Raw genomic sequence first — 24,712 nt, 5'->3', positions numbered from 1 at the left:
TTAGAATTGGGCATTCTGGGCTTAATAGTTCTCTCTTTAAAATAGGAAAGCATGAGACTGGGGCTTGTAATTATTGCAGCCAGGTGGAAACAGTGGAGCATGTCTTGTTAGAATGTGATAAATACTCAGAGGAACGTCAGCTTTTAAAGTCATTACTAAGCAGAAAGAATATAGGACTGTCTACGATCAATCTTTTAGGTAATAAATCAAATTATGTTAGAAATCTCTTATTTAGGTTCTTAAATAACACTGGGTTAATTCATCGTATTTAGAATATGTGTAAGTATGTGTGTGTATGCCAGTGCATGCTCATGCATTCATACATGTATTTAACGAGCGTGTTAAGATGTGAATTTGCACATCGTACACATCATTGAGGTGTGTTAAATTCCCTCTGAGATCTCTGATGACCACACTCCAGTCTGGTAGGTGGCGGTAAATGCACCTCAAGTTGAATGCCAGCCGCCAATAAAAATCAAAAGAGGAAGAAGAAGAAATCTGGAGAATGACGTCGCTGCTGCAAACTGACCCGCCGCTCCGTGGCGGGTTTTTTTTTTTTTTTTTTTTTTAATTTTTAAAATAAAACCCGCCACCTAAAAATGTGGGAAACTGTTAGATCTGACAAGCCTCCCCGCGGTTCAGTCATCCAGGGTTAGTTATCCTAGACGTCGGAAAGGTCATCCTCAGGTGAGATTTCTCTGTATTTATCTGTGCTGTTGTCTGTTAAAATGATTTTTTTCAGGTATTAGAAATGGTCTCCCAAAAGGTGGACTCTTTTTAGCGCCACAATTGAAGCATAAATGTTCATAAAGTTAAGTAAAAATGTTGACTAAAAGTAAAATACTCAGTTTAATTACAATAAAAAAGTATTTGCATGTCTAAAGAGGCTTAGAGTCTAATTCAGATATACTTGGATTATGCTTTAAGACTACATTTATTAATTATTTACTTTGCTATTAAAAGAAAATACACTTGTCTGGTTATCAGAAAACGTACTTTATTTCAGACAGGGAGTTTTTACTTCTTTCTGATAGAAAGTAAATATCTGTCACTTAGAATATAGACATTCAGCACCATGTGGAGATGAGTCAGTACTTCCTTAAGGTGGCAAAATGTAACTGAAATTTAGCGCCATATTATATTTTGTAGTGACAATGTGAATTCATAAAAACAAATGATCCTCCTGCAATCGATGGACTTTATTTAGCTCTGACTGGAAACCGTGGTAGAAAACCGGAATAATTACATGGTGTTCGTCATTGCCGCCAGATTTTCAATAAACACATCAATGCATTTTACAATAATCAAACCCATTTCAGCTATACAGAATTAATTTATGTAAGATACATTTAAAATATTACTGAATCAAGGTTTTATGACGAATTATCATGAAGAAATGCCTTTTTTTATGTTACCTAGAAGGCATAAAACATTTGCATGACCACTGCATTCTCTTTTGTAAAATGGAGTTAGTGTGCCGCTTTTTAGTTTTCAGATATTAAATATTTCAAACTTTTACTACTAAGGAAGGAAAAAAATGCTGCAGGTTGATTGGAGAAGTTTTTACTTCAACAAAAAATGAAAACATTAACGGATGCTTTCATTTCCTTATAACCTTTGGTCCTTAGAATAAACACTAGATTTGTCCTGAAAACACATGGATTCAAGAAAAATGAGAAGTTTTGGTTTTGATTCCTTTAATGAACAGAGGAAAGAAAAATTCAATTTAAAGTTGTCACCAATATAAGAACCGATCAGGTGCAAAATTAGCTGATGTACTTCCCTTTATTGATTTGTAACATATTGTAAATTAAATATAGTTGATTTTGGGGCAACATACTGTCAAATTGCGAAATTATGATTGTTTTTTATGAGTGAAAGATCTATAATGAGCTACTGTTCTCTAAATACACTTTAATATCTTACTTAGGATTTGCCTGTTTGCAGAGGAGCGACAGAAGTAGCAAAATGTGGAATGAAAAGAAGCAGAGTTCACCTTCTGATCGGTGAGTTTGGCCTCTTGTTGCTTTTGTAGATTAATAAACTTTGAGTAAAACACTTATGTTTTTTTTATATATACTCAGTGGTCAGATTGTTGCCATCATCATCTTCATTCTCGGTCTGGAAAGTCTGCTGCCCTGGAACTTCTTCATCACCGCCTCACAGGTTTTTGTTTACATATGGATATATAAAAATCCTTTAATTGTCTGCTGTCTTTGTAAATGCATTTTGACATGAAGCATTTAAACGATTCTTTTTTGTTTTTCTGTCTTCAAGTACTTCAACATGCGGCTGAATGAGAGCGTCTCCTCCAACGGTACATCAGGCCCGGTGCAGAGAAAGTACAACTACGACAGCTGGATGGTTTTGCTCTCCCAGCTTCCTCTGCTCCTCTTCACTCTGCTCAACTCGTTGCTCTATCAGTGGTGAGGGCAGCTGCAGCTGAAATTTGCATCGTTTCTCATTCGTCTCGTTTTTCGCTTGGTGTTTTAGTGATCTGGCATTATTTCATGAAACTCTTCCTCTGGCCCCTGCAGGGTGAAGGAGCGTCTCCGCGTGGCCTTCAGCCTGGTCGTCATCTTCCTCCTCTTCGCCCTCACTGCCGGCCTGGTCCAGGTCGACATGCAGCCCGACAACTTCTTTTCGGTCACCATGGCAACCATTTGGTTCTTCAACGGTACGTTCCTGAACGTTAAATCCTCTGGTTTCAGAATGCAGAACCTTTCGATTTTGTTCTCGAGGAAACGTTGGATTGTCGAAACGGGTGACATAAAATATCTGCTTGGATGTGGAATATTTTAAGGAGCGCTTTGGTGCTGCTGTCGTTTCGTGACGCTCGATCTGATTGTTTTAACCTTTGTGTGTTGATGTGTGTGTGCAGTGTTCAGTGCGGTGCTGCAGGGCAGCCTCTTCGGGATGGTCGGCCTGTTTCCTCCTCGTTACAGCACCGTGTTCATGAGCGGTCAGGGACTTGCTGGGATCTTCGCTGGCGTCGCCATGCTGTGCTCCATCATGAGTAAGAACCTTACAAACACCTGTATTATTTATTTGTTAAGGTTTTATTGGCTCCAGTGGCCTTTATTTGATAGTGAATTGACAGGAAAATGGGTAATGAGAGGAGGGGAAGACATGCAGCAAAGGTCGCCAGGTTGGGAATCGAACCTGCGACAGCCGTGTCGAGGACTAAGGCCTCCATATGTGGGTTGTGCTTAACCTCTGCACCACCACAGCACACCCAGCACCTTCATTATTACAGTTACAATAAACAGTTTCTGTTCTTCTATAATATTGGCTATTACACCCCTTTACATTATCTAAATCAGACTGTTTTTTCAGTTGTATCTTTATTGATTTTCAAAGAAATTTTACATAGCGTCCACTCACTAAATCCCTTTGTCGACACTTAAGAAGAAAAGGAAAGTACAGTAGATAAAACAAGCGTAGCAACTACTATTTCCCAGAGCAAGATTGGTTCTCTGCATTCAGTTCCTGAACAAGTAATCGCCTCTCAAGTGAAAGTTGTCTGATTTCTTCATGCATGTCTAGTTATATTTATCGGTGTTATAAGAGTCCACAACTGTTTATCAAGCTCATCATGGATCATTTTGCTATTTCCAGATTAATCAGACAGACAGAGGTGTTAAACTGCAAAAACACAAAACCTTACAAAACAATTTTGTCTAGTTTCTAGTGCAAATATCTTGGTACACTTGAAATAAAACAAAACTAACTTACAAGTAACTTTTTAGCAAGATGTAGATGATTGTTTTGAGTAAATAAGAGAAGAGACTGGTCCTACAGTAAACTTAAAAATCTGTTTCTCTGCAGGTAAAAGTGACCCAAAATCAGCTGCCTTGGGATACTTTGTCACTCCATGTTTGGCCACATTAGGGGCTTTACTCTGCTACCTGCTGCTGCCTCACCTGGTGAGCTGAGAGTCTCCAGATCTAAATAAATATTACTTAATCAGGAAGCCTGGTAGTTATAGAAAACATAAAATAATAAGAGACCAGAGATCAGTTTTTCTGATTTTACTCTTTATAGGTTTATGTTTGAGTGAAATGAACTTTGTTCTTCTATTCTATGAACTTCTGACAACATGCCTCTGAAATTATAAGCAAACATTTTGTATTTATTTGCAGAAAATGAGAAATGATCAAAATAACAAAAAACATGCAGTGTTTTCAGACCTCAAATGAAAAGAAAACAAGTTAATGTGCATTTAGAATCAACAATACTAATGTTTTAACTCAGGAAGAGTTCAGAGATCAAGATTTGGTGAATAACAAGGAGGTTTTCAATGATAATCCAGAGCTGTTTATGTGTGAAATGGTGTATTTTTCCATCTGTTCAGCCTCCTGATGTTGTTGGTTTGTCCTGCAGGAATTTGCTCATTATTATCTGAACAGAAATCAGGCTGTCAAACTGGACACGTCCAATAAGCTCCTCAGCAACACAGGTTGGTTTTATGTAGCATAACTTAAAGTTACATCAGCTGATTTAATGTAATTAAGGATTTCGGTAATCTTTGACTTTTTTTTTCTCTTATTTTTGAAGACAAAATATCCTTAAATGGGAACGTAAAAGACCTGGAGGCGAGAGGAGTCCCAGAGGAGAGTGACGAACGCTCTTCTGTCTTTGCCGTCTTTAAGAAGGTAAATTAATCCTCACAGTTGTTTTCTCTGTGATGAGAGACGGTTAAAGACGTAAAAATAAAGTCGGATCCAGCTAAAGATGAGACAAACCTGCTTTTCTTTCTCATCTTACAGTCTGTTGTTGTTGTCTGACAGATCTGGCCGATGGCTCTGTGTGTGACGTTGGTGTTCGCCGTCACGCTGTCGGTGTTTCCGGTCATCACAGTCCGAGTGAAGACGGTTTACACGAAGAACGCTGACTGGGGTGAGACTCTGACAAGGCAGCAAAACGCATTATTTTATGTCTCATCCATTTATTTTTAAACCCTGTAAATAAAAATAGACATTTCAGAGAGAAAAAGAAAATCACATTTGTCGTTCATTTGCCTGATAATGGAGCCAATAGTTATTATTTAATGTTTTTATTTTTTATGATATAAAGTAGAATAATGCATTTTCTATTTGTGTAGTTTTAATATGTAATTAAATTACTATTTTTAAGCAATGAAAACAAATGTTATGTTTTAATGCTGATTTGTACTTATCCTGGTCTGTTTTCTGTGTCTTTCAGACAAAGTGTTTACCTGTGTCTGCTGCATTCTTGTTTTTAACATCATGGATTTGGCCGGCCGCAGCGCCCCGTCTCTCTTTCAGTGGGTGAGTCTGCAGACACGCTACCAGAACATTCCTCGCTTCTAAAGTCAAACCTTCAACAACTTAAAGGATAACTGGATTTTCTTCATTGTACTGAGCTTTTTAAAGAAGATTTTTGTGAAATTTCTGATTAAATGAATTTAAATTATCCATCTTTCCAGTTAAAATCATAAAATTAAAAAGCAAGACGAGAAGTTTAGCCACAACTTGTATTTTGAATTTAAAAAGTACTTTTTTGCATAAGCTAAAGGGAAAATTTTACATTTTGCACATTTTTATATACTTAAAAAAAAACAAAAAAACACCCAGCCTGTTTTTTGGCAATAAGTTGATGTTTTTTGGTGTCTGGAAAAAGAGCAGTTTCAAAAACCTTTGGAATGTAACGTCACAAATCAGCATGCACTGCCCGTTACCTAGCAACCCCAGGGAAGTGCAGCCCTGTTACCTAGCAACCAAAGCAGAGTTCCAGCTGGTTTTACTGCTTTGGTTTTACTACTGTAGACATTTTTCTGCTGAAAAAGACAATTGTTTAGTTGTTGACTTACCATCCAGCAACTACATGCTGCATTCTTGTTGTTTGTGCAGGAGGCTCTACTTCTGCTTTTCAAAGATGTACGGTTGTAAAATTGTGCATCAGTTTGCAGCCATTTTCATGTGCAAGTGTAAACGTTGAGTTGGGGGCGTGACCGGGAGCAGCATATTTGGATTTAGCTCATTCTGAAAAGTGCTCAAATATTCAGAACTGATCAGACTAAAACCTTATCTAAGAACAATTTTATTCAAAAAATGTGGTAAGCATGTTTTGTGTAGGTTAGCACAGACGCATCCTAACCTGTTCAAGGTCAATGAGCTTTAAAGTTTGGACCTGATTTCTGACCGCCTCTGCTGATGTTTGTGCAGCCGTCCAAACAGAGCCGTCTGTTTCCCGTCGCCGTTCTGTCCCGTCTCGTCTTCATCCCTCTGCTCATGATGTGCAACATTCCCAACTCGAAGCTCACCGTCCTCTTCAGACACGACAGCGCCTTTGTTGTCATCATGGCTCTGTTCTCCTTCTCCAACGGCTACCTGGCGACCCTCTGCATGGCCTACGCTCCACAGTGAGTACTAAACCAGAACCAGGAAACATTAGACTCTCTCAGTCTTCTGATGGCTGTAAAAACTAAAACCTCACTTCATTTTTATGGATGGCTTTCTAAACATTTAAGTAATCTTGATGTTTTAAACAGAATGCTGCGTAGCTCCAATCTCTGTTCTGTTAGATGAAACTTAAATCAGCTTCCTTTATCCAACAAACTCTCAAACTAACTACAAACCACCGGCTGCTATGAGATTCTCTTATCATAACCGTGAGTAAAAATAATACAGATGCAACAATTTCTACTGCAGTAAATTGAATAAAGCGTTTCAAATGATATCTGTGGCATAAGTTTGTTATTTTGAAGTTTAGATTTAAGCAAAAATTATATTAAATGTATGATATAAATATCTAAATGTAGCTGGGAAGATCTTGGAAAGGTAAGGTTGGAAAATCAGACACTTTTCAAAACACACTTCCTACGGATGTGACCAAACTTTTCTCCAGATTTTTCTCTTGCTTACAACAAGGACGGATACGGAGGTTTAGAGATATTTATGAGACATGACGGTGGACATGATGGGAAACTCAAAGAGCTCCAACCACCTCTCTCTTTACGACCATCATGTAAAGGGTCTACGTTTTAGGCTAGTTTACTTTTTCACTAGTTGGTGAAATAGAAAACATACCAAGATATTTTCTCCCATGCTTTTAATTAAATAATCTGCCAATAAAACTGGAACTTTTTCATGAATTATTGACTTAAAACGAGTTTATACATCTTGTTGAAAAATTATTTGTAAGTTAATTTTGTCTTATTTCAAGTGTAATAATTTGTTTGCACTAGAAACTAAACCAAAAATACTTGGTAAGATTTTGTGCTTTTGTAGTTATGTGATTCAATTTGACAGAATATAAATAAATAACTCTGGGTTCCTGCAGTGCATTATGAGCCTGGCGGGCTTAGCATTGTTTATGTAGTTTATTTTTATTTTTTATTGCCTTTTTTTAAGACTTTGTAGTTGGTGTTTAGGTATTAATCTTCCAGTTAGCAAGTTTTCTGGTTTTCCTTGCAACTAATACGTTAAATATAAATGTATTTGTAATTTTCAGCAGTGAAGATAATTTTTCTGTAGTAAATATGGCACCAAAACTGGCTCCCCTCCAGCCCCGGGCCCCACATCCTTGTAAAACCGGCCCTGTCTTCAGTAATCGATCAAACATTCAGCACAAAAACAAAAACTAGATTTCCGTTTCCATCTAAACTACAGAGCTGTTGAATCATTCATCAAATATTTTGATGTTTCGCTTGTTTGGAACCAAATTTGCCAGATGACCAGCGCCACCTGCTGTACAACATGAAAATAATCAACATTGAAAGCGACCAAGCTGATGGTTAAAGCTCAGTCAGCTTCATATCGGGTTTGGTGGCTCTCATAGTTTATTTCCTGCAGGTTGGTGAGGAGCAGAGACTGTGAGACGGCCGGCTCTCTGATGACCTTCTTCCTCGTTCTGGGTCTGGCTGTGGGAGCCTCGTTCTCATTCCTACTGGGAAATCTGGTTTAGACAAAGTCCACTTAGAGACCCGACATAAAGCACTTGGATCAGGACTTGTTTTCCTCTTTGCTCATGTTTGCTTTATATGTACATATTGCTTTTTATATGACTGTAACGTTCTTGAATTATCACTTTTTATACCATTTTTTAAATAAATGTTTAACTTTAAACATTTCTTACTTTTAAAGTTTTGTATTTACCATACAAATAATTAAAATGAAAGTACTTCTTACTACTCACAATCGCCCCCTGCTGGTAACATGGTGTGACTGTAATTCGCAGCTAATAAAAAAAGAATTGTTTTCTATCAAAGAACAACAGTCTAAATCAGGCTTTTTTAATTTGTAGACTTTTTTTCCTACATATTTATATATACATTATATTTTGATGCACTGAATTGATGTTTTAAAGGGATTTTTGTGTTAAGGGAATTTATTGTTTCAACGTCTACATTTATTTTTTACGAAGAACTTATTTATGTTTTCTATGGGGTTTTTTGTAATGTTATATATATGTCATATATATTTATGGACTATGTTTTGTGCAACTGATTAAATTGGTTTGTACACGATCTCAAGTAGTTTTTGTCATTTTTAATCTTATATACAATGTTCTTTGTGGGTTTTTTTGTACTTCCTCAATTAAAATATAAACATAAATTGGTAGCGTGATAGAGAATCACGTTTGTTGCTGAATATTAACATGTTATGGCGCTAAATTGTGGTGAGCGCTGATTGTCTTGTTGGTTTGAGCTTGAGTGGAGTAAAGGCGCCACCTAGTGGTGAGATTTTCTGCCCTTTTAGAATCCTGTTCCCTTTATAATTAATTGTGTTGATGCCATCGCTTGTAATTCTTAATTTGTCCATCATATTCATGTAGTTTTCATCTTGTTTTTTATTTAGACGTAAGGCTGTAACTAAAGATTATTTTAATAATTGACAAATTAAATAAAACTGGTACTTTAGCCTTTTTATACAATATTAAAATTAGATTAAAAGATGGAGGTAGACAAATAATTAAATTCCCTTAGAAAATACACATTTTATTGTCAAAAATTCAAGAACATTAGTGTGAGCTTGATTATTTGTTGCAAAGGACGCATTTGCAGCTAAAAACCTACTTCTAAAATTAGTTTGTTTTTTTGATTAACTGATTAATTATTGGATAGAAAGGAAGGTGCTTATATATATTTATATTTTTTTTTTTTACTTAAATTGAACAAGGTGAAATTAAAAATGCTAAAAGAGGAATTTTGGGTAGAACATAATTAAAGGATGGTTTTTTTTATCTTAAATGCAAAATGTGCATTTAAAATATGCACATTTTTTACCACAGTTTTTGCTTAATTACTTTTCTGACTTTGTTGTTGAAGAAAAAGAAAGTAAGACCAAACATCCTTTCATTTGCACAGCATCCAAAACCAGAGAGAACAATTGTCCGAACACGCTAAGCGTAAGGCGACAGAAACAACTAACTAAACAGAGCAACTCCACCATGTTGCCCAAACGAGCAGCGCAGTTCTAGGATCACGTTTAGTTGTCGCCGTTCCATCTGAGCAGCACTTTGCCTCCACTGACTGTGTTTCCTCTCCCAGAGGCTCGGCCCTTTCCTTCAGCCAGCAGACCTCTGGCTTCCTCCCATTCTTCCACTCTGTGGAAAATAAAAAGAGAAAATTCAGAGAGCGCTTCTGACTTTCACTAAATCGCACCAAGTGAAGCCTTTCTACCACAATTAGGAGAGAATTTCCTTCCATTTCCCGCCCAGCTGCACATTTGGTGAGTAATTCTGGGACGTAAATCCCGCTTGTTTTTAAACAAGTTCTTATCAGATTTCTTAATATTCCTGCTGACATGATTGCTACATATATTATTTACTTTCCATTGAAATGACAGCAGATTGCTGAGTTTAGTGTGCAGATCCAGTTGTGCCGTTTCCTCAAACCCCTCTGAAAGTTTAGTAAAGTTTTAAGGTGAATTTAGTTCAGTATCAAGTACTGAGAAAATGATTTATTGCTTGCAGTTTTTGACTAGATAAATCTTAAAACCTGACTGAAGAGTAACTGTAGATTAATTAATTATAGTCTGTAGATGAGTTTGCTGCTTTAGGAACAGAAATCTTCATGTTTAAAGCAGTTTTAGTTCTTGCCGTATAGCAGAGTAAATACTTGTAAATAGACAATTTGAGTTTTCACAAGATGCTCCAGCCGTGAGGATGAGGGGTAAGATCCTCAAGAAAATGTTTAATAGCAAGTAAATGGTTATATTTAAAGCTCTCCAAATTTAGAATAATAAGAAAAATATATATATATCATACATAACTTGAATGAATTTAACCACTTACTTTTATACGACCATAAAAGATAGCAATCGTTTTTACTTTTTCAGTATTAAAGTCTTTCATTTGCTGGTCTACTTAGTGTTTTTGCTGTTTATTAAGCAGCAGCTGAAATGTTTTCATCTGTAAATCCAAAAGTTGTGTTGTTTTAAACACAACTTTTTTGTTGTTGTTTTTTTTTTGCAAAAGTGAAACTTACATGTTCTTATTTTTTATTTGTTTTGGTCTTCATGAAACCAGATATTTGCATTTCTCACCGTTTGAATTTGAAAATGTCCAAACTTTTCTTGTTTTAGTTTAGAATTACCTAAATTATTTCTACTTGCTAAATGCCAGAAGCTTATCGAGAATATTTTCTAGAGACTTTTTTCTTTTTTTTTTTTTGCTACTTTTCTCAAATTCAAAAATGTACATTTGGTCAGAATGAGTCAAATCTTTTCCCACAAATTTCTCACCAATAACTGATAATTCTAACTAAGCCAAAACAAGAAAATTTTGGTCGAATTTAACTTCAGACAATGAGAAAAAATGTGTTTGTGTCTAGTTTTACCTTTACAAAAATTAATAAACAAATGAAGACTCACATAGACGTTACATTGATTCTTATCCCAAGAATTAGTGTCAGACTGCTGCATCGTTGGTGCACAAAGGAGCGTAATCGCAGGTCCTTCCTCCCAGCTGTAACTATATCAGGAAAAAAGAAAAAACACTAGAACCTCATTTTCAAGAGCTCAAAATGGGCAGAAGATTCATGCCCCTTGATTATACTTTTAATCAAAGGTTTGAGTTTTGTTTTTATCCGCTGCCTGTGGATCATCTAGCCTCTTTTTTTTTTTTATGAATCTGAGAAACAAATGAAGTTGTGAAACTTCTTTTGCGGGAGCCCGAGGAGGAGTTAGCGCCTGACAATGAGCGCATTTCTTACTGACCTGGCAGAGAAAGGCATGTGGGGGCAGCTGATCACCAGAGCTGCGCTGTGTGAGCTGGAGGGTCAAATCAGGCAGGTTCAAGCTTTCCGTCAGTGTTGATTCAGACCTAAGCGACGTCACAGCCAGTCAAACTGGAGCTGCAGCTTATTGCTCTGCTGTTTGCTTCCTGCAGATGAAAATGGCTGAATCACACAGGGTGACAGCGCAGGGCAGGAAGGTAAGTTTGCACACCTGACAAGTTAACAATTAACCAGAACTTTAAAAAAAAAAAAAGTCTCTAAAACACTTTCTTCAGTTTTGTGAATGCAGCTGGAGTTCTCTGGTGGCAGGTAATGTTTGAACTTTTAACTTAGTTTGAGTTTTCTAAAGCGATGTGAACCTGTTTTTGTTCCTATAGCATCAAGTCCTCAAGAATATGCAAAAGATCCTTTTGAAAACTATCAAAATAAAAGCTTCGTTTTAACTTTGCAGGTTAGAAAAGCGCATTTTAAACCACTAACATTAAAAATAATGATCTATTATTTATTTATCTGTATATTTATATTATTATTATTATTTTGCAGCTGAATTTTATACCCTCTATTTATTTGAATGTAAAGTTTCCGTTTCATATTTTCATAAACTCAGTAAATATATTGGAGAAAAAAATAGCGGTCTAGTTAAAGGCAATTGTGTCTCACAAGATTTGAAAGCGGTCAAATTAATTTCATGACATTGTCGATAAAAGAGTCCTGGATTCTCCAAATTGTTGACATTAATGAGATTTCCTTGTCAGTGAATATTAAAAACACTCACTGATAAAACCAATACAAACAAAAACAAACAAAAAACACCTAGAAGGATTTTTAATGCCATTTTTTTACACAAGTTGTGTTATTCCCAAAGAGAACAGGCATCGGAGGACACCAGCTGTTTGCACGGTGAATGTACTGTAGCAGGCAGTCGCTGAAGCACCTGACGGTTGGTCACAACAACAAAGTGATCGGATCATAACTTCATCATTCAGTCGAGAAAATTCCACCACTTTCACGCAAACACAAAATGCGACCGCGATCAAACTCCTTCAAGGCTCGTAATGCTGTGAAATGAGGAAGCTGACTGTTGGATGCTCCTGCAACTGCCTGAGAATCGCTTTMCCTGCCACTACACCATGTATGTCCTCTAAACAGCTCTGTGCAAAACTAATTATTTTAATACCGTCTGCTGGTTCTACATTAACATACCAGAGGAGGGTAAAGTATCCGGAAATATTACTCAAGTAAGAGTAGCACTACTTTAACATAGTTTTACTCAAGTTAAAAGTAGGAATAAGCAAGTAAGAGTAAGAAAAGAATTTTGTAAAAAGTCTACTCAAGTTCTGTCTAATTAATCAAATTACCAGTCATTTAATGTTTAAAAAATATAAAGTTATGTGGAAATTTTGTTATTTTATAGATCAAAATTGCAATAATTCGTATAAAAAACGTCATTATAAAACAAAAACAAAAATCAGGCAAAGTATTTTTTTTTTCCAAATTAATTTCTTTCAATAAAAATACTTATGAAACTAACAAAAACTTCAGGTTTGTGTCTGGTGAATGTTTGGCTAAAACATGTTTGTTTTGCACTCAGTAGAAAATCCAGAAGTTTTACTAAAGTAAGAGTAGAGATTAGTGGTGCACGATATATCGACACTAAAATCGGTATCAGCAGATTATTTTTTAACATATTGGGATCGGTTTGGTAGATGAAACCGGGCCGATATTAACAAACAATATTTGTTTCTGTTTCCAAAGGTGTTGAAACGGTAGATAATTACATACATGATATTGGTAAATATTGGTTATCGTCCATAACAGCTGTATCCACTGCATTGGATATCAATATCGGCCCAATTTTCCATATTGGTGCATCCCTACGATACTTCATAATAAAATTACTCAAATAAAAGTAAAAAGGACAGCGTAGTAAAAATACTCCTACAAGTATTTTTTTCTATAATGCTACTCAAATAAATGTAACTTGTTCCTACCCAACTCTGTTCATATTCCCAGTGTTTTGTTTTGTTGTTTTACATTTTTCCTCAGATGTAACAGACAAAATCTACACTGAAGACTGAAGATCTTTAAATACATTATAAAATATTTTTAAATGTCTTTCCTCTTGTTACCAAAGCTGAAAATGTAGATTAGATTCTAAATAAAAGCAAAATAAATCTCTAACAAAGTTGAGTCTAATAGCTTTTATTTTGAATTCTATGCCAATGTAATCAAACTTCCTGCTTCTCTGCAGTTCGGCACATGGCAGTCACAGGACCGGGCTTGTTACGTCACTTTGTGAACTTAGTACCCGATACGCAAAAGCAGATTAAAAATGTTTTCGCCACACATATGTGTAATTAAATACAAAGAAGCCCAGAAAAGTTATGATGCATTTTTAAATTTTCTTTCAGAAATGGAGTTTACCACAGAGACCTGAGACGGATCAGAACAAATTGGCATCTCGATGTCCGGATGGAGAAGCTGAAAGAAAACTGGTAAATAATAATAATAATAATAATAATAATAATAATAATAATAATAATAATAATTAATAATTAAAGCAACACATGTAAAACCAGGAGACAAATAATCTCTAAAAAGTAACTTCTTCATAAAGAGTTATGTTCTGAAAGAATATTTAATCATAGATTTTTTTCCTTTCATAATACATCAGTTTACACTGCAAAAACACAAAATCGTCCCAAGTATTTTTGGTTAAGTTTCTAGCACAAATAGCTCAGTTCACTTGAAATAAGACAAAACTAACTTACACATATTCTTTCAGCAAGAAATGCAAGCTTGTTTTAAGTTCATATTGATAGACAAAAATACTACACTGCAAAAGCACAAAATCTTGCCAATCAATTTTGGTCTAATTTCTAGTGTAAATTTATTAGTACACTTGAAATATGACAAACTAATTTAAAAATATATTTTTAAGCAAGCTATAGAGCCTTGTTTTAAGTAAATCATTTCTTATCATTGACAAAAAAGTGCTTGTTCCAGTGGCAGATAAATTAACTTATAACAAGGAAAAATGTCCTTTTATAAGTGAAATAATCTGCCAATGAAACAAGTACATTTCTATCAATAATAAGGAATTATTTACTTAAAACAAGGCTATGTATCTTACTGTAAATTTACTTGTAAGTTTGTTTTGTCTTATTTCAAGATATTTGTATTAGAAATGTGAAAAAAAAATGCTAGGTAAGATTTTGTGTTTATAATGATTGTTTCTCTGAGCTTATTGTTGATACTTTTCCTTCTTGGCATTGTTTTAACACACTTAAATATCACCTGGTCGACAAAATGTGAAAACCTCAGCTTCTTTTAAACCGATTATTAATGGTTGATGACTAATACAGTGTGTTGGTTATCAACTTAGTACATTACAGTGCATGTTAGAGGTGATATGGACGTTTAATCACAATATTTGTTCGGTACTGTTTTGGTAACGATAAATAAGAACTGTTTCTCTCTCTTTTAGGAGCTCAGCAATCACAGACCCACAAATACAAATACTGCTTTTGAAAATCATTCCCATTTATCTTTAGGACACCAAAACTTATTCACAAAAGAGGCGTGACTTTTATCACTAAACTCCACACAGTAATGGCATTTAGTCACAATTTCACATTTATTTAATGATGGAGGACAGTAAAAACAGCAACTCCAACAATACGGAAAGTTTTGAGGAGTTTTAAACAGTTGGAATTCATTGTGACTGTTATAAATGATACACTAAATAAATACCCATCCGTATAGCAGAGCTTGCCTTTTGAGCCATCTAACATTTTATTTACCTAAGACTTTCTAGACCTGATAGTTTTTTTAATGTGAGATTCTGACGATATTGTGAAAAATTTGCTGTTTTATCAAAAGCTAAGATGAATTAAAGATAAATCTGTAAATGTGTTTTTTTTTTCTGCTGGTCTCTTTGACAAAATCAGCCTGAATTTAATTAATTTAATTTCTAGTTCAAATCTCTCTTAAAGACATTTGATCCACACCAACACGTTTCATTGAAACATAATTTTAAAAAATTATTAAAACTATTATATTGTTAATTTAATTTCCCTTTATAATTGATAAATAATTGCTGATTTAATGCCTTGAAGTCCCACGCCCAGTCCAAAGAGATGCAAACTTCATTTTAAAGCATCGTAAATTGTCTCTCTGTTGCCATGGAAACGTTTTGTGTTTCCAGGAAGTTCCTTTCAGAGGTCAAATCTCCGGCGGGCTGCAGCCAGGGAAGAAGGTGATCGTGGTTGGGCTTGTGGATCCGAGTCCAGACCGGTAAAAATCTGGTTGTTTAAACTTTGTATGTTTGATAGTAACTAGTTTTCTTTTAGATGCTTTTAATGTGTAGAACTTTTTGTTTAATTGGTAGTAGAGGTGTAAAGAGCCTCTGCATGAATCGGTAGTTTTATGTACTTTTACTATAAAAAGGAAGTTTAAAACAGACCAAATTTTCTTGTCACACTGTAAAACATTTGAAGTTGGTTTAACTTGAAAATGAAAATCCAAGTTAAATGAAATGTAATTTTACTAAACAAGAAAATGGTTTTGATTTTAACTCGGAAATTAAAGTTCATGAAGTTGATTTAACAACAAGAGACAAGTTGTCTAAACATTGTTTTTTAAGTTCATTAATGTTGAATTGTAAGTTTTAATTTCATGCTGCAAATTAAACCAAATAATTATTTCACAAAATGCAAGAAAAAAATTGTCCTCACCTGGTTAAATAACCACATTTCTCTATTGTTTTACTCACAATATCAAGTTAAAATAACTACTTCTTTCAAATTGCATGAACAAAATTTCTGATCTGATGATGAATTTTATTAAACATCACAATGAATTCAGCTCAGAAACATTTAGTGTGATCAGGACTTTATCCTCAGGCTTTAAAATAAACATTTTCCTTAATAAAACACCAGAGTCAGGTCAATGTAACGCACTTCCATCTCAGGATGCAGAAACATGCCGCTAAGCATTCTGGGAAATAGTTCCCACTCCCGTCTTTTTTAAGTGCTAACCTAAAAACTCTCGTTTATTCAACTCTTGGACGTTTAACCAAATTAATAAAAAAGTTTAACTTTAAGTTTATCTTTCACAAACTCACATTTAGGTTCAAAATCTAAAACTGGATAAATTTATTTGACTTAAAGAGCAGAAGACAGTAGAAACAACTAAATACAGCTTGAATGTTTTACAGTGCAGGATTGAATTAAAACCAAATGTTCATATTAAAACACTTCACCTCCTCTGCAGGCGTAAATCTACTGAATTATTGTCAGTGGGATTAGATATTCGATCTGCTTAATGGCCGCCGTACTTCTTCTTCTCTCCAGGTTCTACGTCGCTCTGACTTGCGGCCGCGGGTCCAGGGAGCCGCCAGCTAATGTGGCGCTGGAGCTCTGCGTTCGGTTTAAAGACCGGCAGGTTCTGCGGAGAGCCTGCGTGTCGGGATCCTGGGGCGAAGTGGAGAGAGCGGTTCCTTTTTTCCCTTTTATCAAAGATCAGCCCTTCAAGGTACCAGAATCTCTGCAGAAACCCGACGCTTTCTTTTGCAGTACTTGTGGCGGACATTTTGTAACTTTCATAAAAGCTTTTTTACATATTTGTTCAATCTGTGACCATGTTGTAACATGAGAATCTGTGAAAAGATTGATCTTCAATGCCTTCCCCCAGTGCTAACTAGAAACAACCAATCAGAGCGAGGAGTGCTGTCAATCAACTTTGTGTATGTGCTGCTCACACCCTCCTCCTTTCTCTCTGGTTCACCACAACGGAGCATGTGATGAATGCTCAGGTTAGTTAGCTTGGCCACCGATGATGACAGGTAAATGGTTTTTCTGGAATGCACATTGAGCAGCATGCACATGAGGGTGATTGACAGCACCAAGTCCCTCTTCCTGGCCCTGATTGGTTGTTTTTGAGTGGAACCGGTGCAGAGTTTCTCTGAAATCAATTTTTCCACAGATTATCTGTTTCATATTAAACTGTCACAACATGGTGACGGCTTCAACAAATCTGCAAAAACATATTTTGTAAAAGTTAAATAAAGAAAAACTTTGTAACACACAGTTCAAATATTGTAGCGATAAAAAGACAACATGATAAACAGAATCCTACTTTTAATAAATGTGTAAATAATCCTAATTTTTGCCCAAATTATTTCTGTAGATTGGATATTTAAAATCATCAGATTAGCAGGTGGCAGTTTTTCCTGAGTTTCAACGATTAATCAGATGCATCACTTATTGAAATAATTGTGAAATGAGTTAGTGACTGATTATTTGGTAACTGGAGCACACAGACTCAAAAAAACAAGATAAGATATATGAGACTGTTCTGAGTGGATTGTTGATGCTGGAACTGAACCTGTTGTTCTGTTTGCAGATTGAGATCCACTGCGAACACGGCAGATTTCGGGTGTTTGTGGACGGACAGCAGCTGTTCAGCTTTCAGCACAGAGTTCTGCCGCTCAGCCACGTCGACACTCTGTGGATCAAAGGCAGCTTAAAAATCACAAAACTTGCCTAAAACAAAAGACTTTTAGATTTTTACACTTCAGAAGATCACAGACGTTTCTATTTATTCAAAAATGCTTTTATAGTATGTGTTTAAAGTTGTTCTACTTTTGAGATACTTTGTTGATATAGTTTTTTAGTTTTGAAATTCATCATCACTACTCACTTCAATCCCATTTTTATTTGAAAAAAATAATAATTAGCTCATGTTTTCTCTGAAAATTACAGTTTCATTGCTTTTTAAAATTATTTTACGTTCAACTTTGGCTACAAACATTATTATTTTATGTTTTATTCAATCATAGTTCATGAACACGACATACTTTCAGACTACAAATTAAACTGAAACTTGACTGAAGACACTGTTGGGTTTATTACCTCAATCCAATTATTCACTACCAAATTAGATTTCTTTACTTTTAAAATGTAAGCTCTTTGTTTTATTTCATGCAATTGCACTATAAAGTTAGTTTTGATGTTGCATTATAGGAGATTCGGGTGAAAATTGTCATTCTTTGCACAGATTTTAATGTGTGTCATGCCTTTTTAAGTTTTGTAAAATAAATAAATGATTAAATGTCTGTTTCTGAGTGGATAAAGTATTATTATAATATATTCTGTTTATTTTTTAAACAATAATTAAACTTTCCATGTAATGCATGTACACTGAAACAATGTGTTTCTGCTTCAACATTTACTTCATCGGTCTTCAGTAACTTCTGATGGTGTTCTGAGCTGCTAGGTCTCTTTTTTGAACATGCAACAAACTGAACAAAACAGAAAATTAAATGTTGAATTGAATAATAATATACATATATATTTTTTTACTTTTCTGTTTTTCACTGTGCTGCAGTTTACAACAGAGTCTTTTACATTTTCATCCTGATGTAAAATTTCAGGGTTTTGCAGACTGCATGTCTTTGCGATGTAAAGCACACAACAGGAAATGTGCAACAGAGGAACTGGTGCGTAATTACGACGGCATGTTGGGCTGTTGTAGATAGAAAAAACAAGATGCTCATTTTTGCCAAAACCTCTTAATTAATTTCAAAATTGATCTCAAAATTTCGCAGTTCTTTGGTGGAGATTTGCTCCTTTTTTTCTATCTACAATGACCCAAACGCGGCGTCTTGGCGGAACAGAAACGTTAACATGAACTGGAAGTTCACCAGCTCTGATCAACTGGAAGTACACCGGTTTGGCCAGCAGGCGGCAGTAGACAGATGTCGCATTTTTAAATTGGTATTTGAACCAATACCAGGAGATGATGGCGTCACAGCTTTAACCCTATGAAATCTCAAGTCAGAGTCATTATAAATAAAATCTATAATAATTTTTATATTTTTTCTTTCTTTCTCTTCTCATGAACTTATTCTGTTGTGTTTTTGTGGTGCACTTTTAAACCTGTTTTTAAAAGAGCTATATAAATAAAATTTGACAAATTTGACATTATTTAAAGCGTACAAAGATATTCGGAATAGAAACTAGATAAACTAGATAAAATCTTAGTAAGCTTTTGTGTTTTTGAGCTTTGCTGCTCTGTCAATATATTAAACAATAAAATATTGCTGTTTTATGTTCTGTCCCTCCAAAAAAAAAAAAGCATATGGAGCATCCCTGGTTATTGAATAATTTAATTCTAGTATATGTGTAGTTTTGCCTTTTTCAACACCCTCCCCCTCAAAAAATTAATTAGACAAGTGTTAACAAAAGCATGCAGTACCAAATGATAAATAAAGTTCCCAGTCTGTGAAGTATTGTCATGTAAAATGTCTGTGATTGGGGTGAAGAAGACGCCCTGCAGCCTCGTCTTCTTCAGTTTCATGGAGATGCTCCACTGTTATCACCTCCTGTCTTCCTCTCATCCATAATACATCGCAGTCACAGTTCGCCGACCTGCTTTACACTCCCATCAGCCCTGCCTGCATCAGCACACTGTGTGTGTGTCTGTCTGTGTCTGTGTGTGTGTGTGTGGGGGGGGATCATACTTGGATTACTTGCTCCACACGAGTGTGGGTTTGTTTACACAGGCGCAATTTAGGGGGTCATCTTCGTCTCAGAGGACACTGAGGTGCTTTCACTGTTCAGTGGGAAAAGCTGGTTAAACTTCAGAGGAGCGGATTGGTAAACTGATGTCAGGTAGAAATGAACATTTGCTTTAATAAAACACCAGAGTCAGGTCAATGTAACGCAGTTCCATCTCAGGACACAGAAACATGCCGCTAAGCATTCTGGGAAATAGTTCCCACTCCCGTCTTTTTCTCCTTTCAATTTTTAAAGTGCTAACCTAAAAACTCTAGTTTGTTCAACTCTTGGAGGTTTGATAAAATTAATAAAAAGTTAACACAGCTTACTGCTGTAAGTTTATCTTTCACAAACTCACATTCAGGTTCAAAATCTAAAACTGGATACATTTATTTGACTTAAAGAGAAGAAAGTAGTAGACACAACCAAATACAGCTCAAATGTTTTACAGTGTAGGGCCGTTTTAGGTGGGTACCTCTGCATGTAAAAACCTGTTATATATCATCAGTCATGTATTAGTAGTAGTTTTGGGATGGGTATTCGTTAAGTCTTGTACCCAGCAGGTCAAACCACCTGCATTATTTTACCCAGTGAAAATAACCTGAGCTCTGAGCAGGTGGAGACCAACGTTGACAGGATTTAATTTACTAAATAGAGAAAATCAGAGCAATTTGAGCAACAACAATTGAACTTGTACCTGTGAGTGTTAAAGCAGTTCATTAAGAACGTGCTAGCTGTTCCCTACCAACACCTTTTGCAGTGTTAGGCAGGGCGTGACCTCTCCACACTTCCAGGTTTCGCCTGATATCTTAACTAATATCAGGTTACGCCTGATATCTTTGAAATATTCAAATGTCAACACATCTTGTCTCATTTTGTGTCTCTTCTGCAGTTGTTTTGTGTTTCCTTCACTGAAATGAAGGAAGCAGAAAAAGTTTCAGCATGGTGATGCATTCATGTCAGCTCTGTGAAAGTAATGTGTATAAAAAAGCTATAAATAAATTAAACATTAAAGTATGAAACAGGAGAGAAAAAAACAAGTCTCAAAATAAAAGTTTTATTTTAAATGAGCTCTATAATTTTAAGTTACAAAAAAATCAACAAAAAAAACCCCAAGGTCACCATACTATACTATAATATGCACCAGATTTACATCATTTTAAAGGTTATATTGAAAAGTGCTATAACAGTATGCATATAAAAAATACTAAAAAAAACAAACTACAGCACTTTATTACCATAAAAAATCCTCAAATTATCATGTTTTAGTTAGAGAAAATGAGTGAAAACGTAAATATATGAATTTTTAATTGACATGTTAGGCAGTAAAAAGCACTATCTGGTAGAAATTAAACCTTATATTTAACATATTAGTGAGGTAAAAGTTACTAAGCAAGTTAATGTACTCATATTTCTAAAAAAAGTCTCATAATTGAATCATAGTATGACTTTGACCTGACTATTAGGGAACTTTTACCAAAAGTTTAAAATATTTTGGAAATTTTTTTTAAGTAAATATTTTTAACAAATTGGGTTACAGTAATGGTCACATCAAAGTAACTGTGGAACCAGCCATCTGGGTCAGCTGAGCGCTCAAGTTGTTCGTCTTCAAGCTGAGAAGCTGCAATAAACCAGATGCAGCTTCAAAGCTTCCATACAGAAACTGTAAACTGGCGGCCTCCATCACTCCCAGCGTTCCCATCATCTCAGCAGGCCACAGTTTCATGTTCAGCGATTAAAAAGTCAGTTCTGTCCTTTCACATCTCCTGACGTTGCGTCAGGAGTTTAGAAAGATTTCCATCGAATAGCCGACAGTATCGTATGGACGAAGTAGAGCAGAGTTGCTACAAACGAGAAAACCTGAAAAGAAGAAAAATAGTTCAGACAGTTCAGATTTACTAACACCTGTAGTTAAAAAAATGGTGTATCATCGTGATGTTGTTTTCGTAGATGCTAAGCTAATTACATCGTTTCAAACAACAGGAACATTCATGATAAAATATAGATAAAGATAAAATCTTTTTAGCTTGTTAGTTAGGATTTATTTACTTTCCACCAAACTCACTGTTGTTTTTCTACATTTAAAGAAACTGTTTCCAATAACAGAACTTAACAGAACTTCAAAAGATCCACGCTAATCCTTAAAGCTAATGTTTATCACTGATCAGATCACTATTTCTGTGCTATCATTCAAATGCTGAAAGTTTTAAAAATATAAACATATTAGAAACGTTTATATTTTTAAAATGTAATTAAAATATATATATTTTAATTACATATATATATATATTTCACTTTTTAAATTAAAACATTTAAAAATATTTTTCACAAATTTTCATTTAAAAAAAAAATGTAATTTCTAGAAAATTAAAAAATATATTTTCAGTCTTTAAAAAAATCTACATTTTTAATTTCTAGAAAATTAAACATATTTTTATCATCATTGTTAGCTAGCTAAGAGGTTCGAGGCTAAGAGGCTAGTTAACAATGAAGCTAACCAACAAATGAAAACATTTTAAAAAATATTTTCTTTTTTTAGAAAATGAACATTTTTAATTTTTAGAAAATTAAAAATATATTTTTTAAATTGTATGTTTTCTGACATGAATTGCGCACTTCATTTAGTTAGCTTGTTAGCTAGCTAACAACAACGGGAACACATTAAATAAAAGGTGAACAAGTAGGCTATACTCCAGAACAAGTTTCTTGTACAACAGATTTTCTTTGGTCAGCATTCATTCGTTTTCCAAGTCAAGTTTTCCAGAAATAGTTTAATTTTGCTGATGCACCACAATGCCCTCCATAAATACAGGGTACTTACAACCGCAGAGATATCCAGCTTGTAGACTTTAGTGAGGGGATCGGATTTGTAGTCCATGGTGACTTTAGCCAGAGCAACTGAGGCGCTGAGGTAGAAGACGACGGCAATGAGATGATAGATAAAGTCCTGATGGAGGAAGATGGAAGAGAAGAGCACAGAATGAGAGAAATGCTTGTTATAGAAAATCTAATAAACATAAAATGTGATTATATGTTTACATTTGAGAAAAAAAACATTGACAACTGCCAAAAGCTTGTGAAAACCCAATATAAAATAAAGTCACTTTCTGTGGTAGAGGTGTGCCGATCGATCAGCCACCGATCATAATCGGCCGATTTCTGTGAAAAAGTGTATGTTCTGCTGTTGAACCGCTGCTACGCTACAGGTAGTAATATTTCACAGACGGAGCGCCGCTTCTGCTCCACCTGGTAGTGACTCTCACACCGAACCTCTGCTTAAATCTGCAGTAGCCTATCTAACTTAAAAAAATAAATTTTACATACGTATTAAAACTTTCGCTGTCCTAACATGAGACAGATAATCTCTAAAAAAAAAAAATCGATCTCCTCCCTGCTCTGCATAATTACTCCGCTCAGTCAGAAACAGTCAATCAAAGCTAGCAGTAATCAGCTAGCCACCATGCTATTAGGAAGTTTTCATTCAGTAACTCTGGATTGTTTATTGTAACGGATCCTGTATTTGCCTTTGAATGTTAAGTTTTATACTTGAATTTTTTTGGCAATGTTGAGAGGTTTTATTTTGGCTCTTTGCATTATTTAGCCTCTTCAGAGCCTCCATATGTTATCAGTCTGTTAAAGATGGTATTATTGATAGCAGTACAATTTGCAGAATGCCTGTTTTGTTTTTTTCTTGGAAAAAGTTATTAAAAACAAGTTTTTGTCTAAATTAAGGTGAATTCATGGCTCATTTTTCCACATAATGTAACCTGTAGTGCTTATGATTTAAAAAAATAATAATTATGTGATGGCCTCATGAGTGATCGGAATCAGAATCGGCAGGAAAAAACCTGATCGGCACATCTCTACTAAATACACATAACTACCACTTTATTAGCTATGACTTGCTTTTACATTTTGCTTTCAAAACTTCCTTAATTCATCTTTCCACAGATACAAAAGGTGAAGCGTTAAGTGGCCGTTAAGTGAATATCCTGGATTTAGACGCTGCAAAAACACAAAGTATTTTTATCTGGCTTCTGCTGCAAATATAGTACAGTGGAAATAAGACAAATCTAATTTACGATTAACTTTTCAGCAAGATTTATGAACATGTAAGAAAACAATTCTTAAATATTGATGAAAAAGTTGGCAGATTATTCTTCTCATAACAAGACATTTATCTTCAGTTAAAAGTGAAATAATCAATATAAAAAAACTATTGGCTTAAAACAAGCCGATATATCTTGCTGAAAAGTTACTTGTCAATTAGTTTAGTCTTATTTAAAGTATACTAAAGTACTTGCACTAAAATCTAGACAAAGATTTTGTTTTTATGTTGAATGCAACATCAATGTTTTTTAAGCAAAAGTTTTCTTTAAATTTAAAAAGATGTTGGAATACTTTTACAAATTAAAATTGTTTTTAGTGTAATTTAGTACTTAGAAACATCTCCAAAATATCTAGCAGCTTTTGCCTGCAGCATGTTGATTGAAACGAACGACTGACCAGCTGATGACTTCTCCAAAAGTAGGCATTATGTTTGTACAAGTCACTAAAACAAGAGTTTGCTGTGTTGTTTTTTCTGCCAGTGATAACTTACTGCAGCTGCCCAGCCACTGGAGTTGCCGTGGGAACCGCAGGCGAACACCACCAACCAGACGAAGGTCATGACGAAGCAGAAGACTGAGACAAACATGACCCAGGCCTGAGGGTTCTGCGGTACCACGTAGGTGCACGCCACCAGGATCCACACCAGGCCTCCAAAGATCTGCAGGCACGCCGGAGAGACGTCAGACAACACTGGACACAACGCTGAACACAACGCTGAACACAACGCTGGACACAACACACAACACTGGACACAACACTGGACACAACACTGAACACAACACTGGACACAACGCTGGACACAACACACAACACTGAATACAACACTGGACACAACACT

General features: G+C 35.2%; 2 protein-coding genes and 2 long non-coding RNA genes across 6 annotated transcripts in view; 1 reads left to right on the top strand and 3 right to left on the bottom strand.

The window, feature by feature from the left end:
- Positions 1–568: 568 nt before the first annotated feature.
- LOC103469829 (equilibrative nucleoside transporter 2-like) lies at positions 569–18,321 on the top strand. 3 transcript variants are annotated; one of them, XM_017308621.1, is made up of 15 exons: positions 569–687; positions 1,931–2,006; positions 2,085–2,166; positions 2,278–2,426; positions 2,538–2,677; positions 2,882–3,016; positions 3,829–3,926; positions 4,384–4,459; positions 4,558–4,655; positions 4,791–4,899; positions 5,206–5,291; positions 6,189–6,385; positions 13,615–13,698; positions 16,558–16,738; positions 17,609–18,321. In XM_017308621.1, the coding sequence occupies exons 2-15, from the start codon at positions 1,969–1,971 to the stop codon at positions 17,750–17,752; spliced, it is 1,617 nt and encodes a 538-aa protein (XP_017164110.1). In that variant the 5' UTR covers positions 569–687; positions 1,931–1,968; the 3' UTR covers positions 17,753–18,321. The 3 variants fall into 3 exon arrangements, with proteins under 3 accessions (XP_017164110.1, XP_008416013.1, XP_008416007.1); XM_008417791.2 differs by lacking the exons at positions 13,615–13,698; positions 16,558–16,738; positions 17,609–18,321 and adding an exon at positions 7,818–8,286 and having other exon boundaries at positions 570–687; positions 1,948–2,006; XM_008417785.2 differs by lacking the exons at positions 13,615–13,698; positions 16,558–16,738; positions 17,609–18,321 and adding an exon at positions 7,818–8,286 and having other exon boundaries at positions 571–687.
- LOC103469824 (uncharacterized) lies at positions 4,590–5,311 on the bottom strand. The gene is made up of 3 exons (XR_534412.2): positions 5,219–5,311; positions 4,768–4,907; positions 4,590–4,682 (listed from the first exon to the last, which is right to left on the bottom strand). It is a non-coding gene; the product is annotated as an uncharacterized LOC103469824 (long non-coding RNA).
- LOC103469841 (uncharacterized) lies at positions 6,305–11,701 on the bottom strand. The gene is made up of 4 exons (XR_534415.2): positions 11,184–11,701; positions 10,839–10,938; positions 9,498–9,570; positions 6,305–6,392 (listed from the first exon to the last, which is right to left on the bottom strand). It is a non-coding gene; the product is annotated as an uncharacterized LOC103469841 (long non-coding RNA).
- A 2,484-nt stretch (positions 18,322–20,805) lies between the features above and the next one.
- Positions 20,806–24,712, bottom strand: part of LOC103469815 (myelin and lymphocyte protein-like) — an 8,130-nt gene continuing 4,223 nt past the window's right edge. Inside the window, exons 2-4 of the mRNA XM_008417769.2 lie at positions 24,365–24,532; positions 22,586–22,711; positions 20,806–21,624 (exon numbers count right to left, since the gene is read on the bottom strand). Coding sequence (XP_008415991.1) covers positions 21,550–21,624; positions 22,586–22,711; positions 24,365–24,532 — 369 coding nt within the window. The 3' untranslated portion in view covers positions 20,806–21,549. The remainder of the gene's footprint in view (positions 21,625–22,585; positions 22,712–24,364; positions 24,533–24,712) is intronic.

Source organism: Poecilia reticulata, linkage group LG1 (genome assembly GCF_000633615.1).
Source record: "Poecilia reticulata strain Guanapo linkage group LG1, Guppy_female_1.0+MT, whole genome shotgun sequence".
Lineage (NCBI taxonomy): Eukaryota > Metazoa > Chordata > Actinopteri > Cyprinodontiformes > Poeciliidae > Poecilia > Poecilia reticulata.
Note: the sequence above shows the minus strand (reverse complement) of the source record. Positions and strands in the feature narration are given on the sequence as shown.

Bases quoted from the DNA above. Each gene is read 5' to 3' on its own strand.
- LOC103469829 (XM_017308621.1), top strand. From the start codon at position 1,969: ATGTGGAATGAAAAGAAGCAGAGTTCACCTTCTGATCG. The intron at 5,292-6,188 runs GTGAGTCTGCAG...ATGTTTGTGCAG, and splicing joins CCCCGTCTCTCTTTCAGTGG to CCGTCCAAACAGAGCCGTCT. The intron at 6,386-13,614 runs GTGAGTACTAAA...ATTTTCTTTCAG, and splicing joins TGCATGGCCTACGCTCCACA to AAATGGAGTTTACCACAGAG.